General features: G+C 44.4%; 1 protein-coding gene across 3 annotated transcripts in view; it reads left to right on the top strand.

The window, feature by feature from the left end:
• The window catches only part of exosc9 (exosome component 9), a 137356-nt gene that overhangs the window by 4036 nt on the left and 113765 nt on the right, over window positions 1-19555 (top strand). For all 3 annotated transcript variants that reach the window (XM_068023212.1, XM_068023299.1, XM_068023128.1), the window contains exon 2: window positions 17153-17247. In XM_068023212.1, the coding sequence (XP_067879313.1) occupies window positions 17153-17247 (95 nt within the window). The remainder of the gene's footprint in view (window positions 1-17152; window positions 17248-19555) is intronic.

Raw genomic sequence — 19555 nt, 5'->3', positions numbered from 1 at the left:
CCAAAACATTAAGTCTGTCTGTGTCCCCTAGTCCTTATACAATCAGCTAATGGGAATAGATTTCTTTGTCTACCCTATCCAAACCTAAATAAGGCAGGACATAAGCAGATAAGAATGATAAAAGGTCATTGAGCTCATCAACATTGTTGAGTCCTCTTCAGGGCTCAAAACTACTTTCAATCAAGCCTTGATTTCGTACCTACATTCCTCTTCCCTATTGATATCAAAATTTGGCAATAACATTTTATTTCTCCCCTTCAATTGTTTATTTGAAGCATTTTCCGAAATAGGGAGCTGCTGCACTTTCATTAATTATCTCAATCTATAGCTTTAGGAGTGAACAAATCATATTTCCTTGCATTTTCTGCAAAAACATAATCAATTAATTCAAAAATGCCAGATGCTCACTTATTAAAAAAAAAACATATTGACATTCAATATCATTTAAAAAAAATCTTTGGTAACCTTAAATAAAAATAAAGTGCTGGAAATACTGAGCAGGTCGGGCAGCATCTGTAGATTAGATTAGAGATACAGCACTGAAACAGGCCCTTCAGCCCACCGAGTCTGTGCCGCACATCAACCACCCATTTATACTAATCCTACACTAATCCCATATTCCTACCAAACATCCCCACCTGTCCCTATATTTCCTTACCACCTACCTATACTAGTGACAATTTATAATGGCCAATTTACCTATCAACCTGCAAGTCTTTTGGCTTGTGGGAGGAAACCGGAGCACCTGGAGAAAACCCACGCAGACACAGGGAGAACTTGCAAACTCCACACAGGCAGTACCCGGAATCGAACCCGGGTCCCTGGAGCTGTGAGGCTGCGGTGCTAACCACTGCGCCACTGTGCCGCCCTAGTGATAGAAGCAGAGATAGCGTTTCCGATCTGTGAGCTTTCATCAGAAATAAGGTTCAGTAACCTTTATTTACAAAGTCTGACATCATTTGCCAGAATTTGCTGGAGTGGGCATCTTGCGGTGAGCACCAAGAACATAGAACAGTACAACACAGTACAGGCCCTTCGGCCCACGATGTTGTGCCGACCCTTTAACCTACTCTAAGATCAAACTACCTACATACCCTTCATTCTACTATCATCCATGTACCGATCCAAGAGGCACTTAAATGTCCCTAATGTATCTGCTTCTACTACCACCGCTGGCAGTGCATTCCACGCACCCACCACTCTCTGTGTAAAGAACCTACCTCTGACATCTCCCCTAAATCTTCCTCCAATCACCTTAAAATTATGCCCCCTGGTGATAGCCCTTTCCGCCCTGGGAAAAAGTCTCTGGCTATCCACTCTATCTATGCAAGAGTTGAATCTTTTCTCGCCCTTTAGCTCCAATTAATTTTCCACTGTAAATTGGTGAACAACAGAACAGATAAATAAAAGCAAAATACTGCAGATGATGGAAATCTGAAATAAAAACAGTGCTGGAAATACTTAGCAGGTGAGGCAGCATATGTGGACAGAGATGCAGAGTCAGTGCTTCAAGTCTGTCACCTCCCCCCTCCCCCCACAGTTCTGATGAAAGGTCACAGACCTGAAATATCAACTCTGCTTCTCTCTCCACAGATGCTCCTATGACCCACTAAGCATCGCCAGCACTTTCTGTTTTTATAACGGAATAGATAGTCTGTCGTCTTAACCAGAATAATTTTAGTTCAGCAAAGCTCTGATGTAGCAGCCTACACATGTAATTATTTAAATAAAGTTGATTAAAATATCGCCAATTTGCATGCAGGAAACTGTCTTGTTCCAAGTTTTTGGGAACATGACACAAACATGAATAAGACAGCCTCCTGTCCATTGTTCATGTTGTCTTTTGATTCATGAATTTCAGGAAACAGGCAGCTGCAGCCCGCACACGAATGCTCGAAATTTTATAGCAATTTACAACAAATCTTGCTCTCTGCTAGTCAGAAACATTTTTTGTTTTGTCAGCCAGTTACTAGTCGATATATTTTCTATCAGTGACATTTGTATCCATCCGGTAAAGTGCTTTGCAATCTGTTCCCTCTTGGGCTCCTTTCACTTCTATCCTTTAATTGTATTTCTTAATGCATTTTCTCTTTGTAAATAAAAAATAGAAATGCTGAAAATACTCAGCAGGTCTGGAAGCATCTGTGGAGAGAGAAGCAGAGTTAACGTTTCAGGTCAGTGACCCTTCATCAGAGCTGAGAAATATTAGAAATGTAAAAGGTTTTAATCAAGTAAAATCGGGGTGGGGTAAGAAATAACAAAAGAGAAGGTGTTGATACGACAAGATCACAGAGAATAATTGTCCAGAAGGTCATGGAAGAAAGGCAAACGGTATGTCAATGGTGTGGTGAAAGACAAAGCATTAGTACAGAAAGGGTGTTAATTGACTGTAAAATGAACAGCCCTGGCTCCAAGCACAAACATTTAAAAAAAAACAGTGGGTAGGCACAGTAGAAACAAACAAACTAAAATAAAATAAACAAATAAAAAAGAAAAAATAACTAAAGATAAAAAGGTTGGCCCGTCATGCTCTGAAATTATTGAACTCAATGTTCAGTCCGGCAGGCTGTAGCGTGCCTAATCGGTAAATGAGGTGCTATTCCTCGAGCTTGCGTTGATATTGGCTGGAACAGAGATGTGAGCTTGAGAGTGGGGTGGTGGGGGGGTGAAATGGTGAGCAACTGGAAGCTCGGGGTCATGCTTACGGACTGAGCGGAGGTGTTCCGCAAAGCGGTCACCCAGTCTGCGTTTGGTCTCCCAATGTAGAGGCGACCATATTGTGAGCAGTGAATACAGTATACTATATTGAAAGAAATACAAGTAAATTGCTGCTTCACCTGAAAGGAGTGTTTGGGGCCTTGGATAGTGAGGATAGCGGAGGTAAATGGGCATGACGGGCTCCCTTTTTTAGTTTTAGTTATTTTTCCTTTGTTTATTTTAGTTTGTGCCTACCCACTTTTTTTTCATGTTCGTGCTTGGAGCCAGGGCTGTTCATTTGACTGTCAATTGACGCCCTTTCTGTACTAACACTTTGTCTTTCACCACACCATTAACATACCATTCACCTTTGTTCCATGACCTGGCCAGTTATTCTCTGTGACCTTGTCCTATCAACACCGTCTCTTTTGTTATATGTTGCCCCACCCCTGCTTTACTTGCTTAAATCCTTTTACATTTCTAATATTTGTCAGTTCTGATAAAGGGTCACTGACCTGAAATGTTAACTCTGCTTCTCTCTCCATAGATGCTGCCAGACCTGCTGAGTATTTCCAGCATTTCTATTTTTTATTCCAGATTTCCAGCATCTGCAGTATTTTGCTTTTATTTTCTTTGTAAATGATTTACTTCCTTTTATCAATTCCCCAATTTAACTTGTATCATGGCTGCATGCTTTATGTGGCATTATCATTTATTGCTAGCTGGCTTCAACATGGAAGGCCATTCGAAACATAAATGACCCCATTAGCAGGATCCTTATGCTGTGAAATAGCAGCATTGAGATGCTTATTTTGATTTGGACAGTGAAAACACAATTTATTGGCATTTATGGGGAAGTTGCTGGTGAGCTCCAGTTTTTGCGAGGCTAACAGCAGAGCGGCGCAATTGTCCAGCATTTAGTGTGAATTCACAAACTCATCTTAAATTGCTGCTTTTTTTATGCATTAATAATGGCGTGCACCGTGAGCTAGCCTTTTATGAAGCAAGGTCTGAGCCCATATTATAAATTTTTAGGGAAATGGGCAGTGAGTGGTGATAAAGTAACTGATAGGAACAGGAATAGGCCATGCAGCCCATCGAGCCTGCTCCACCATTCAATATGATCATGGCTGATCCACTTCACTGCCTTTTTCCCACACTATCCCCATATCCCTTTATGTTATTGGTATTTAGAAATCTGTCAATCTCTGCTTTAAACATACTCAATGGGCTAGATTTTATTTGCACGCCGCGTGAACTCGGCGGCCTTCCAAAGTGGAAGGGCTGCATGGCCCCTGCGATATTATGCCCGGGGGCTGATTTAGGTAGAGGGAGTGGAGCGGCTGCGCCCGATGAAGTAGAGGGGGCAGCCGCCACATCCCTGGCAACGACGCCTGGCACCACCGCATAGGTGTCAGCGCCATTTTTAAAGGGCTTTAAGCCCTTGGAAATAATTGTAATTTTTAAACGTAAAATAAGCATTTACTTTTGATTGCAAATAATAATGATATGGAGGCCCTTCCCCAACGCCCCCCATGGTCATTTCATTGCCCGAGATAACCAAAATATGCCTTTTTCCCTACCCAAACTTTACCCCCCAAACTTCTAACTTTTGCCCTTCAACCCCTTCCCACCATCCCCACATCCAGTCAAAAGTGTTGGCCCCGCTCTCCCACCCTGAAAATTTTATTTCTGCCGCCTCCCCACCAGGTTCTCATCTCAGAACTCCATATGGAGTTCTGTATGCGCACGAGGGACGAACAGCGGCTGTCAAATTGGTGTGGGACGGCCGCCGCTGGCAAGTAAGTGAATTTGCATCTAATTTAGGCTAATTTGAATATGTAGATGAAGGCCCCGCCGCTTGGTGTCAGGGGGCACCACGGTTCCCCCCGCCGCTGGTAATATGCAGCAGGCCCTTCTCGACGCGGGGTTTGAGGCAGGCCTCTCCCCGCATAATTTTACGGGACCCTTCACCGTGACCCACAGAGTCGAGGGGCTCGTAAAATTCAGCCCAACGACTGAGCTTCCACAGCTCTCTGGGGTAGAGAATTCCAAAGATTCACAACCCTCTGAGTAAAGAAGTGCCTCCTCATCTCTGTCCTAAGTGGCTTCCCCCTTATTATGAAATTGTGTCCCCTGTTTCTTGATTCCCCAACCAGGGGAAACCTCTTAGCTGCATCTACTCTGCTTCTTTAGATATGTGGAAAGGAAAAGAATGACAAATGTGGGTCCATTACAGGTGGAGACAGGAGAATTTATAAAAGAGAATAGGGAAATGGTAGGGAAACTAAAAAATTACTTTGTGTCTGTCTTCACAGAGGAAGATACAGAAAATCTCTCAGAAATACAAGGAGCCAAGAGACTTGTAAAAATGAGGAGCTGAAAGAAATGAGTATTAATAAAGAGGTAGTACTCAAAAAAAAATTAACCCGATTGAAGGTTGATAAATCCCCTGGACCAGATGAGCTACATCCCAGATTGTTGACGGAGGTGGCTATAGAGATAGTGGATGCATTGGTGGTTATCTTTCAAAATTCTATAGATTTTGGAAAGGTTCTTGTAGACTGGAAAGTAGCCAATGTAACCCCACTATTTAAGAAAGAAGGGAGGGAGAAAACAGGGAACTGCAGACCTGTTAGTTTGACGTCAGTAGTAGAGAAAATGTTGGAATTTATTATAAAGGATATGATAACTAGACACTTAGAAAATAATGATATGATTAGGCAGAGTCAACATGGATTTATGAAAGGGAAAACACATTTAACAAATCAATTGGAGTTTTTTTGAGGATGTTCCTTGTAGCAGAGATAAAAGAGAACCAGTGGATGTGGTGTATTTGGATTTTCAAAAGGCTTTTCAAAAGAGGGGAAGAGAGAAAACAGGGAACTACAGGCCAGTTAGCCGAATATCAGTCATTGGGAATCAATTATTAAGGAAGTCTTAACAATGCACTTAGAAAAGCACAGTGTGATGAGAACAAGTCAACATGGTTTTATTAGAAGAAAATCCTCTTTTTGACAAATTACTTGCATTGGAGGCGGTACAGCGAAGGTTCAGTAAATTGTTCCCTGAGATAAGGGGGTTGTCCTGTGATGAGAGGCTGAGTAAATTGGGCCTGTGTTCTCTGGAGTTTAGAAGAATGAGAAGTGATCTCATTGAAACATGCAAGATTCTGAAGGGGCTGGATAGGGTAAAATGCTAAGAGATTCCCCAACCAGCAGAAACAATCTAAAACACAGGGGCACAGTCTCAGGATAAGGGGCTGATCATTTAGGACTGAGATGAGGAGAAATTACTTCACTCAAAGCTTTGTGAATCTTTGGAATTTTCTACCTCAGAGGGTTGTGGATGCTTCAACGTTAAATACTGTTAATGCTAGGATAGACAGATTTTTGTTGTCTCAGGGAATAGAGGAATATGGCGAGTGGGTGGGAAAATGGAGTTGAAGCCTAAGATGAACCATGATCGTATTGAATGGTGGAGCAGGCTTGATGGGCCATATGGTCTACTTCTGCTCCTGTTTCTTGTGTTCTTGTATACCAGTGTCAGTACCCATTGTTAACAGAGTGCTTTGTACCATTGCCTTGTGTGAGCAGAGGACTCTGAGTGCCCTGTGTCTGCTGTGTGTGAGGGGAGAGCTCTGTACCAGTGCCCACTGTGAGTGGTGAACTCTATACCAGTGTCCTCTGTCTGCCCAGTGCGAGCAGGTGACTACCATTCTCCAGTGCAAGTGGAGAGCTCTGTACCAGTGCCATGCGCCTGCCCAGTGTGAGTGGATGCTCTGTACTAGTGCCCGGTGTGAATGGTGGGCTCCATACTAGTGCCTGGTATGAGGAGCAGTGGTCTCTCAATCAATGCCTGTATCTACCCAGTGTGAGGGCTCTGTCAGTGCCCAGCATGAGCAACGGGCTCTGTACCAGTGCCCTGTCTGAGCAGAGGGTTCTATACGACTGCCCAGTGTCTACCCAATGTGAGCATGGAACTCTGTCAGTCCCAAGTGTGAGCAGAGGGCTCTGTGTCGATGCCCTTTGTGAGCAGGAAACTTGGTGGCAGTGCCCAGTGTCAGTGCCTTTGTGAGCGAACTGTTCTGTGTCAGTATGAGTGATGGGCTCTGCAACTGGCTTGGTACCATCTGCAGATTTAACCATTTTGTATTGAGTTCCTGAATCCCAGTCATTGACTCCAATATAACTCTTCTGATACACAGGTACCTGTTGTTTTCTACGATTGAACTATTTCCTATCATTTTCCAAGATTTATCATAAGTCCACAGATCATTCGGCTTAACTAGTAGCCTTTTACATGAAACCTTTTCAGACGATGTTTGGAAGTCTAGCTACACCATATCGTGGAATTTTTCAAATTGCAGATGAGTTATGATCCCCAGAGAAGTCTAAGAGATTTGTCAGGCAGCATCTTCCCATTCTGAAGCTGTGTTGACTGTCTTTTAAAGAAAGAAACAAAGAATCTGCACTTATATATAACATCCTCTGCATGGCCCAAGTGATTCATGCTCAATTAATTAATTTTGCAGTGTAGTCACTGTTGTTTTTATAGGTAAACATGGCAGCTAATTTATGCATAGAAGGCACCATAAACGGCAATGGGATAAATGACAGTTAATTTCTAAAGTTGTGTTTAAGTGGGCTCTTGAAGTGCAACATGCCTAATTTGAAAAAGCAGTTACAGTGGGGAAGTTGGGATTGCTAGTTTGGGGCACATTTCACCTTTATAATAAAATTGCAGATCGTAGAATAGCACAACACAGAAGGAATTCATTTGGCCCATTGAGTCTGCACCAGCTCTTTCAAAGAGCAATCCAGTGAGTTTCATTGGCCCTCTTTATTTCCCTGTATCCCTGTAGTCTTTTTCTCCTTCTTCATGCATTTCGCCAATTCCCTTTTGAATGCTACTATTCAGTCTGTATCCACCACCAAAGTTCCCTCTAATTTCTCTTTGTTTTATTTTATTTTGTTTAGAGATACAGCACTGAAACAGGCCCTTCGGCCCACCGAGTCTGTGCCGACCATTAACCACCCATTTATACTAATCCTACACTAATCCCATATTCCTACCACATCCTCACCTGTCCCTATATTCCCCTACCACCTACCTATACTAGGGGCAATTTATAATGGCCAATTTACCTATCAACCTGCAAGTCTTTTGGCTGTGGGGGCACCCGGAGGAAACCCACGCAAACACAGGGAGAACTTGCAAACTCCACACAGGCAGTACCCAGAATTGAACCCGGGTCGCTGGAGCTGTGAAGCTGCAGTGCTAACCACTGCGCCGCCCCAAGGTGTGCTATGCACACCTTGTTTGTTGCAGTGCGTGGTCCCTTTAAGATTGCTGCATAGCCACATATGCGTGCATCTTAAAGGGAATGTTGGTTGTGTGTGGCCTGTTTGTTCTCTGCACAATAAATTCCGGATTGCTGTGCAGTTGTGCACCCATACAGCTTAGAGGAAATATTGTCGTCCGCCTTATTGATCAGTGCATTCTAAATCCTAACCACTTGTTGCGTAAACAGAAAAGGTTTTTCCTCATGCTGCCTCTGATTCATTTGCCAATCACCTTAAATCTGTGCCCTCTCGTTATAGACCAATCAGCCGTTGGAAATAGTGGGCTGAATTTTCCTGTTTTAGTTATGAACCTGTCATTGGGCTGACGTCTGGGTTGTGAACAATCGTGAACTGGGTCATCGGGCACAATCTTCCCAGAGGAGGCCAATTAAGAATCCGCCTCCAGGAATGCCATCCAATTAGGGACGGCGGGCGGCCTGAGAACACAGGAGGGCTAATCAGATCGCCTGAAGTGAAGGGTGGCTAGTAGACCCATTGTGAATGCTGTGTGTTGCAGAGGTGAATGGAGAAGGAGAGGGCGGAGCAAGATGCAAGGGCCAAACTGTTGATGAGACTGGCAGCCAATTCCTTGTGCCCAGCACTATCTGGTGGGTCCATCTGCAGGTGACAAGCAAACTGTTGCAAGCATTTGCCTGCAGATGGCCTGAGGATAGCCAATTTTGTCCTTTAAACTGACCGCTGCATATGTATTTCATGCACTCCGACCTCCCGATCTGTTCTCGCCTCCTTTGAGCAGACAAGCTGAAAACACAGTAGGGGTTCCATGCGCCATCGGCAAAATTCCAGAGCCTTCCAAAAATGTCCACTAATTACCTCCATAATTACCTTAATTGTCTTCCGTCCACTGATGGGCAGGTTACCATTACTGCTTTGAAGCTGCCTCTGGTAAAAATGTGAGGAGGCGGGAACACATCCAGCAGATAGCCCGACTCATCTTATATTGCCATTTTCCTGACCCACCCACAAACCTATCTCCGTGGTCCAGTAAAATTCCCCTCCCAGTTTCTCTTTATTTATTCTATCAAACTCCTTCATGATTTTAAGCACCTTTTATCAAATTTCCTCTTATCCTTCTCTGCTGTCAGGAGAACAACACCGGTTTCTCCAGTCTATACATATAACACTAATCCCTCATCCCTGGAACCATTCCAGTAAATCTCTTCTGCAGCCTCTTTTAAAGCCTTCATGTCCTTCCTTAAGTATGGTGCCCAGGATTGGAATACTCCAGCTGGGGCTGAAGTGGTGCTTTAGATAGGATTAGCATAACCTCCTGGGTTTTGTACTGTGTGTCTCTATTTATAAATCCCAGGATCCCTTATTAACTGCTTTGTTAATCTGTCCTGCCACCGATAAGGATTTGTGCAAAAATCTCTCTTGCACCCCCTTTAAAAATATACCATTTAGCATGTATTGTCTCTCTTCCTACTAAAATGTATCACCTCATGCTTTTCTGCATTGCATTTCATCTGCCAAGTGTCCACCTATTCCACTTACCTGTTTATATCCTCTATCACTATCTTTCTCACTGTTTCCTCCATTTTCAAGTTTTGTGTCATCTGCAAGTTTCAAAATTGTGCCCTGTACCACCAAGTGTCAGTCATTAATATATATTAAAAAGAGTAGTGATCCTCATACTGAACGTTGGAGAACTCCTCTGTATAGTCCACCTCTAGTCTGAAAAAGCAGCCATTCACCACAATTCTGTAATAAAAGTAAGAAATGCTGGATATACTCATCAGGTCTGGCAGAAAAGTTAACATTTCAGGTCAGTGACCCTTTATCAGAACCCAGTCTATTTTGTATACATGCTGCAACTGCTCGTCTTATCCCATTGGCTTCAATTTTGTTAATTAGCCTAATGGCACTTAGTAAGTCCATATACACATCAACTTTGCTGCCCTCATCTTCCACCACCGCCCCCCCCCCACCCCCCGAAAACTTTGAACTTGTCTGATCTAATCACTTCAGTGTGTATTGCATTGAAAGAAAGCACCTTTCACAATGTGCCAAAACACTTCACCAACAAAGTACTTTTGAAGTATAGTCACTGCTGTGATGTGGGAAAATACGACATCCAATTCGCTAACAGACAGCAATGAGATAAATGATCTGATAACTCATTTTAATGATATTGGTTTATGGATAAATGTTGTCCAGGAGACTGAGGAGAATTCCTCTGCACTTCTTTGCACATTCATGGTATGTGGTGTTTGCTGGTGAGGCCAACATTTATTGCCCATCCTAGTTGCCCTTGAGGAGGTGGTGGTGAGCAGAGTTGCTTCCTAGGCTATTTCAGAGGGTAGTTAAGATTCAATTACATTTCCGTGGGTCTGGAGTCACATGTCGGCCAGACTGGATAAGGACGGCAGCTTTCCTTCCATAGAGGACATTGGTGACCCCGCTGGGTTTTTACCACAATCTGATAGTAATGGTGACTATGAAACTAATGCTAGCTTTTGATTTCTGGATTTTATTTAATGAGTTTAAATTCCTCAACTGCCATGGTAGGATTTAAACTCATGTCTCTGAATCATTAGTCCAGTAACACACTACTGTGCTACCACACCTCCTCCAAATAGGATGGATGTCTTCCATACAGTGCCATGGGATCTTTTATGAACACCTGTGAGGGCAGATGGCATCTTGCTTTAATGTCTCATCCAAAAGATGGCACCACTGACAATGCAGCAGTTTCTCAGTATTGCACTGAAGTATCAGCCTAGATTTTGAATTTTAGAATTAGAATTAGAATATTACAGCGCAGTACAGGCCCTTCGGCCCTCGATGTTGCGCCGATCATCTGACCTACACTATTCCATTTACATCCATATGTCTATCCAATGACCACTTAAATGCCCTTAAAGTTGGCGAGTCTACTACTGTTGCAGGCAGGGCGTTCCACGCCCCTACTACTCTCTGCGTAAAGAAACTACCTCTGACATCTGTCCTATATCTTTCACCCCTCAACTTAAAGCTATGTCCCCTCGTGTTTGCCATCCTCATCCGAGGAAAAAGACTCTCACTATCCACCCTATCTAACCCTCTGATTATCTTGTATGTCTCTATTAAGTCACCTCTCCTCCTCCTTCTCTCTAACGAAAACAACCCCAAGTCCCTCAGCCTTTCCTCGTAAGACCTTCCTTCCATACCAGGCAACATCCTAGTAAATCTCCTCTGCACCCTTTCCAAAGCTTCGACATCCTTCCTATAATGCGGTGACCAGAACTGCACGCAATACTCCAGGTGCGGCCTCACCAGAGTTTTGTACAGCTGCATCATGACCCCGTGGCTCTGAAACTCGATCCCCCTACTAATAAAGGCTAACACACCATATGCCTTCTTAACAGCCCTATTAACCTGGGTAGCAACTTTCAGGGATTTATGTACCTGGATACCAAGATCTCTCTGCTCATCTACACTACCAAGAATCTTCCCATTAGCCCAGTACTCTGCATTGCTGTTACTCCTTCCAAAGTGAATCACCTCACACTTCTCCGCATTAAACTCCATTTGCCATCTCTCAGCCCAGCTCTGCAGCCTATCTATGTCCCTCTGTACCCTACAACACCCTTCGACACTATCCACAACTCCACCGACCTTCGTGTCATCCGCAAATTTACTAACCCACCCTTCTACACCCTCATCCAGGTCGTTTATAAAAATGACAAACAGCAGTGGCCCCAAAACAGAACCTTGCGGTACACCACTAGTAACTAAACTCCAGGATGAACATTTGCCATCAACCACCACCCTCTGTCTTCTTTCAGCTAGCCAATTTCTGATCCAAAGCTCTAAATCACCTTCAACCCCATACTTGCGTATTTTCTGCAATAGCCTACCGTGGGGAACCTTATCAAACGCCTTACTGAAATCCATATACACCACATCCACGGCTTTACCCTCATCCACCTGTTTGGTCACCTTCTCGAAAAACTCAATAAGGTTTGTGAGGCACGACCTACCTTTCACAAAACCGTGCTGACTATCGCAAATGAACTTATTCTTTTCAAGATGATTATAAATCCTGTCTCTTATAACCTTTTCCAACATTTTACCCACAACCGAAGTAAGGCTCACAGGTCTATAATTACCAGGGCTGTCTCTACTCCCCTTATTGAACAAGGGGACAACACTTGCTATCCTCCAGTCCTCCGGCACTACTCCTGTCGACAATGACGACTTGAAGATCAACAACAACGGCTCTGCAATCTCTTCCCTGGCTTCCCAGAGAATCCTAGGATAAATCCCATCTGGCCCAGGGGACTTATCTATTTTCACTCTTTCCAAAATTGCTAACACCTCCTCCTTGTGAATCTCAATCCCATCTAGCCTAGTAGCCTGAATCTCAGTATTCTCCTCGGCAACATTTTCTTTCTCTACTGTAAATACTGACGAAAAATATTCATTTAACGCTTCCCCTATCTCCTCTGATTCCGCACACAACTTCCCACTACTATCCTTGATTGGCCCTGTTCTAACTCTTATCATTCGTTTATTCCTGATATACCTATAGAAAGCCTTAGGGTTTTCTTTGATCCTATCCGCCAATGACTTCTCGTGTCCTCTCCTTGCTCTTCTTAGCCCTCCCTTTAGATCCTTCCTGGCTAGCTTGTAACTCTCAAGCGCCCTAACTGAGCCTTCACGTCTCATCCTAACATAAGCCACCCTCTTCCTCTTGACAAGCGCTTCAACTTCTTGAGTAAACCATGGCTCCCTTGCTCGACAACTTCCTCCCTGCCTGACAGGTACATACTTATCAAGGACACGCATTAGCTGCTCTTTGAATAAGCTCCACATTTCGTTTGTGCCCATCCCCTGCAGTTTCCTTCCCCATCCTACACATCCTAAATCTTGCCTAATCGCGTCATAATTTCCTTTCCCCCAGCTATAATTCTTGCCCTGCGGTATATACCTGTCCCTGCCCATCGCTAAGGTAAACCTAACCGAATTGTGATCACTATCGCCAAAGTGCTCACCTACATCTAAATCGAACACCTGGCCGGGTTCATTACCCAGTACCAAATCCAATGTGGCATCGCCCCTGGTTGGCCTGTCCACATACTGTGTCAGAAAACCCTCCTGCACACACTGGACAAAAACAGACCCATCTAAAGTACTCGAACTATAGTATTTCCAGTCAATATTTGGAAAGTTAAAGTCCCCCATAACTACTACCCTGTTACTCTCGCTCCTGTCGAGAATCATCTTCGCTATCCTTTCCTCTACATCTCTGGAACTATTCGGAGGTCTATAGAAAACTCCCAACAGGGTGACCTCTCCTCTCCTGTTTCTAACCTCGGCCCATACTACCTCAGTAGACGAGTCCTCAAACGTCCTTTCTGCCGCTGTAATACTTTCCTTGATTAACAATGCCACACCCCCCCCTCTTTTACCCTCTTCTCTGTTCTTTCTGAAACATCTAAATCCCGGAACCTGCAACATCCATTCCTGCCCCTGCTCTACCCATGTCTCCGAAATGGCCACAACATCAGGATCCCAGGTACCAACCCATGCTGCAAGCTCACCCACCTTATTCCGGATGCTCCTGGCGTTGAAGTAGACACACTTTAAACCAAGTTCTTGCTTGCCAGTGCCCTCTTGCGTCCCTGTAACCTTATCCCCTACCTCACTACTCTCAACAGCCTGTACACTGGCACTGCAATTTAGGTTCCCATTCCCCTGCTGATTTAGTTTAAACCCCCCCGAAGAGCACTAACAAATCTCCCCCCCAGGATATTGGTACCCCTCTGGTTCAGGTGAAGACCATCCTGTTTGTAGAGGTCCCACCTACCCCAGAAAGAGCCCCAATTATCCAGGAAACCAAAACCCTCCCTCCTACACCATCCCTGCAGCCACGTGTTCAACTCCTCTCTCTCCCTATTCCTCTCTTCGCTAGCACATGGCACAGGCAACAACCCAGAACTTGTGTCTCTGAAGCCTCTTGAACCTATGAATTTCTGGCTCTGAGGTGAGAATGCTGACACTGAGTCAAAGAACAGTACAGCACAGGAACAGGCCATTCGGCCCTCCAAACCTGTGCTGATCTTGATGCCTGCCTAAACTAACACCTTCTGCACTTCCGGGGCCCATATCCCTCTATTCCCTTCCTATTCATGTATTTGTCAAGATGTCTCTTAGACGTTGCTGTCGTATCTGCTTCCACCACCTCCCCTAGCAGCAAGTTCCAGGCACTCACCACCCTCTGTGTAAAAAAAAAAAAACTTGCCTCGCACATCCCCTCTAAGCTTTGCCCCTCGCACCTTAAACCTATGTCCCCTAGTAACTGACTCTTCCACCCTGGGAAAAAGCTTCTGACTATCCACTCTGTCCATGCCGCTCATAACTTTGTAAACCTCTATCATGTCGCCCCTCCACCTCCGTCGTTCCAGTGAAAACAATCCGAGTTTTTCCAACCTCTCCTCATAGCTAATGCCAAGGATGGATACTGCCAGGTGTACTACTGAGACATATAGATGAGAATTAGAAGAATGTAGTGTTATTCACAAACAGATCATTATGGTATTTTTATATTAAAGGTATAGGGTGAGAAATTAATTTGTGTAGTATTGCTTATAGCACTGCTTTGTAGGCCTTGCACTGCTCTACCGGTGAATCCCATGATGCTGGCTATTTCCTGCATGACATTCTGGCAGAATAAAAGTGCACACAGGTGATGCTGGAAGGCTTTGATTCGGTGCTATCCTTGCGTCACACAGTCCAACCAGCTGATGTGGCGTCAGGATCCCAGATTTGTGCAACAAATGTCCAGGCAGCATTTACGTATTTACTCAAGATAAAACAAGCATGAAGCCCCAGATTGGGCCCTGCAGTAGTGCTATTTAAAGGGTCTTGATTGCAGTTAAGTTACATTTTTGGAACTCTTTCTATTGCAAAGTATCTGAGTGGTTTTGGAAGTATTTTGGTGAGTTCCTGGATTTGCCTGAGAGTCTTGTCGCATCCTAACAGTGGGAGGGGGCTAGAGGAGTAGTGAACAGTCCGCACAAAGGCTATGGTGGCAGCAGTGACAATGCCTCTGGGTCTGCAGTAGGCCATAGAAATGAAGCAGAGACTGCAGAAGGCAAGATCTGCTTGATGCTTCCTGCCAAGTTGGAGTCCAACTCCTCCGTGCTCCTTGGTAGGAGGCTGTCTGGCAAACCAGCCGATACACCTAAAATGCCTGTTCAGTGCTCTCATGTGAGAGGGCCTCCAGTGAGCTGGCAAACAAACCATCCTTTACCTCTGCCCTGGATGCAGGCTTCTCTTGTCCAGATGACTCAGCATGTGCTGATCCCAACTCTGTACGTTCAGTGCCAGTATCTGAGCTGGTGGCTGAGTGTGTCAGATCAAGTGCCGAGGCCTCTTCATTAATGCTGTTCTATGCTGTTGCTCTCTTTTCCCCCCGGGCTCCTGTGGCTGGGCAGGTAGCAGTTCTTGGGTGTCTGAAAGCAGGAAATCAGAAGGGGAAAGGGTGTGGGGTGGGAAGCAAGAGGTCCATGTTCACTTCATCAGCAGCTTGTTTATAATGCCTGATAGCAGGATGAGGGTCTGCTGGGAGTTGAGAAGGAGCATAAGGCAGGAATATACCGTCCTCCTCAATGTTTTCAGCAGTGTCGGATGCCAAGGCCCGTCACAGCCAGCTCGGCACAGTGGCGCAGTGGTTAGCACCGCAGCCTCACAGCTCCAGGGACCCGGGTTCGATTCCGGGTACTGCCTGTGTGGAGTTTGCAAGTTCTCCCTGTGTCTGCGTGGGTTTTCTCCGGGTGCTCCGGTTTCCTCCCACAAGCCAAAAGACTTGCAGGTTGAGAGGTAAATTGGCCATTATAAATTGTCACTAGTATAGGTAGGTGGTAGGGAAATATAGAGACAGGTGGGGATGTTTGGTAGGAATATGGGATTAGTGTAGGATTAGTATAAATGGGTGGTTGATGTTCGGCACAGACTCGGTGGGCCGAAGGGCCTGTTTCAGTGCTGTATCTCTAATCTAATCTAAATGATGCGGAGAGCCACCTACTCCATTGGACTCAGGAGGTGCAGACATCCTTGTCCCCCACTAGTTCTGCTCCCTTATGTTGTGTGTCACCTTGTGCTGCACAAGCAAGGGCAGAATGCCTGTGGCTGTGTAGCACTGTGTTTGGGTGATGAGTCCACCATAGCTGAATACCTGGTGGTGTGTGGAGGCAGCGCAAGGTGGGTGCAATGCTGACAGCATTGGTAGGTGTGTGATGGTGAGGTGTTGTTGTGGTGGGTATGAGATATCACGTGAAGGTGCATTCACTGATGTTGACCACACGTGTAAGGTCATTCAACTTCTTGTGGCACTGCTGCCAGCCTTTAAGTCCAGACTCTGACCTTCCTCACTGCCTGTTCCCACTCCTTTCTGAGGGTGGTCCTTGAGGGCCTCCTGGACCCTTGCAAAGCTATGTCATCTCTCCTCCTGCCCACCTGTACCACTGATGCCTCCAGCGCTGCATCCGTCACTCTGGTTCCCTCTGTCTGCCCTGGTCCTCACTTTTCTATAATTTACATTGCAGCATTATTTTTGTGACGCTTCTCTTTGAGATGCTGCCTGCTTTTATGAAGAGCAGGCTGGTCATACAACATGGTCTGCAAACAATGCTGCCTAGCCCCCCTTCTGTGCACAGGGACCGCAGGCAGCAATCAGGAGCAGACAGCAGTGCGGGCCAACGCTACAATCGTTCAGATGAGGTGGGTACGTGGCATTTGCGTGTTGCCCACCTCATCTGTGCGAGCTTGGACAAGTCACAAATCATGACCCGGGTCCAAAAAACAAGGCTAACTAATTTCTAGCCCATAATGTGGAGAGGTACCATTCTGTCTATTTTAATCAGCAACTATGGTAAAATTGAGGATTTTCCTTTTTGCTTTAGTGGTTTTCTGATAGTATTTTGAAAAGTTAGTAATGGGGTAGGTGGATGAATTCTGTTTATCTATTGAGGAAAATATAAATATGCTGTCAAATCACAGTCACAACCTACCATGAATGTAGATGGAATTTTGTTATAGAAACGCCGTAAACTAAAGCCAATTTGTTTTAAATGTGACTGATTCCCTGCATTTTTAATCGACAGCGCCTTGATGGAAGACAGACCTATGACTATAGAAATATCAAGATAACATTTGGAACTGAATATGGATGTTGTATTGTGGAACTGGGTAAAACAAGGTAACTAAGTCAATTTGTTAGATAGCTGTAGTTCATCAGTTCACTATGCCTGAAAATCTATTTTATTTTGTGGCATTAGCTCTTTTTTGATGTATTAAACCTGATCCTTTAGTTGGGGGAAATGGAAATGCACTATGTTGTTATACCAGTGTTGCAGTGCAATGGCATTGGACGACCAAGTTTTGATTTTCTTTCTCTCCCAAGCCTCCTAACCAGCTAGTTGTACTGCAGTGGGGAGGCACTGAATGGAAACCAGCACCTCATGGAAGGAGGGTAGGGGATAGGTTGCTGTTTTAGTTGATAAGAAGGTAGCTTTTAAGTGAAGCCTTGGACAAGTCAGCCATCTGAATTATTGTCGAAGGAGCTGTATAGCCCGGACAGACCAGAGGTTGGGGGTGCAGGTGGTGTAGAGGGAAAAAAAAAATGGCTTGCAGGCTTTAGATATGCAATATAAAAAATGTGCTGAACTTGTTCCACTTTCTCAGTTGATGGTGATAGCAAAAATGGTATGCTGGTTGGAGTAATTTTCTAATTCACAAAGTTATACTTGCACATTCTTTCCCATCTTTGGAAAATGGTACATGGATACTGAAAATGTAACACCTGCAACTGCACTAGCTTTAAAGTATGACTGTTGTACTGCAGGAATATACCATGTTGAAATTCTTGCCTAAAAGAAATTAATCATGTAAATTAACTTTTTAGTGATTCGTGAAACCAAAATATTTTAATGGTAATATTAAAATTAAGCAATAATTATATTTTCTGCATGATTTAAAAATATATTAGCACCGCAGTGCTATTGGTTTATATTTTCATAATTTTAAAAACCTCTATTAAATCACCCCTCCGCCTTTTTGTCGAGAAAAGAGACCCAGCCTGTTGATCCTTTCCTGATGTGGATGCCCACACATTTATCATCCTTGTAACTCTTCTCTGCACCTTCTCTAGTGCCTCTATAATCCTTTCCATGGTATGACAACCAGAACTGTGCACAGTACTCTAAGTGTTATCTAACCAAAGTGCAATACAGGTTTAGCATAACCTCCCTACTTTTCAGTTCTGTCTCTCTAGAAATAGAGTCTAGTGCTTGGTTTGCTTTTTTTATGGCTTTGCTAACGTGTGGTGCAACATTTAATGATTAGTTTATTTGTGCTTCGAGATCCCTTTGTTCTTCTACCCCACCTAGACTTGCACCTTTCAAGTGGTAAGTGACCTCCCTGTCCTTCCTACCAAAATATGCAACCTCACATTTATCCGTGTTGAACTTCATTTGCTAATTATTTGCCATTCTCCAAGTTTATTAATTAGTTTTAGTTTAGTTTAGAGATACAGCACTGAAACAGGCCCTTCGGCCCACCGAGTCTGTGCCGACCATCAACCACCCATTTATACTAATCCTACACTAATTCCATATTCCTAACACATCCCCACCTGTCCCTATATTTCCCTACCACCTACCTACACTGGGGGCAATTTATAATGGTTAATTAACCTATCAACCTGCAAGTCTTTTGGCATGTGGGAGGAAACTGGAGCATCCGGAGGAAACCCACGCAGACACAGGGAGAACTTGCAAACTCCACACAGGCAGTACCCAGAATTGAACCCGGGTCCCTGGAGCTGTGAGGCTGTGGTGCTAACCACTGCGCCACTGTGCCGCCACTAATGTCCTCCTCGGTATTGACTGTCCCCCAATTTGGTGTCATCTGCAAAATTAGCAATTGTGTTTTTATTCCAAAGACCCAATTGTTAATGTAAATTGTGAATAGCAGTGGTTCCAGCATTGATCCTTGTGGGAACCCAATTTCCACCTTTTGCCAATCTGAATAGTAACCCTTTACTCTCACTCTCTGTTTTCTGTCTTGAAGCCAGCTAGCAATTCATTCTGCCAACTTGACCCCTGAGTCCACACACTCTGACCTTATTCCATAGTCTATTATGGGTCATCGTATCAAAGGCCTCGTGAAAATTCAGATAAATTACATCTACTGCATTGCCATTGTCTATTACCTCCTCTAAAAATTCAGTAAGGTTGGTCAAGTAAGATTTTCCCTTTAGAAATCCACGCTGACTGTTCATTGTGGCACAGTGGCGCAGTGGTTAGCACTGCAGCCTCACAGCTCCAGGGACCCGGGTTCGATTCCGGGTACTGCCTGTGTGGAGTTTGCAAGTTCTCCCTGTGTCTGCGTGGGTTTTCTCCGGGTGCTCCGGTTTCCTCCCACAAGCCAAAAGACTTGCAGGTTGATAGGTTAATTGGCCATGATAAATTGTCACTAGTATAGGTAGGTGGTAGGGAAATATAGGG

The sequence above is a fragment of the Heterodontus francisci genome, chromosome 1 (genome assembly GCF_036365525.1).
Source record: "Heterodontus francisci isolate sHetFra1 chromosome 1, sHetFra1.hap1, whole genome shotgun sequence".
Lineage (NCBI taxonomy): Eukaryota > Metazoa > Chordata > Chondrichthyes > Heterodontiformes > Heterodontidae > Heterodontus > Heterodontus francisci.
Note: the sequence above shows the minus strand (reverse complement) of the source record. Positions and strands in the feature narration are given on the sequence as shown.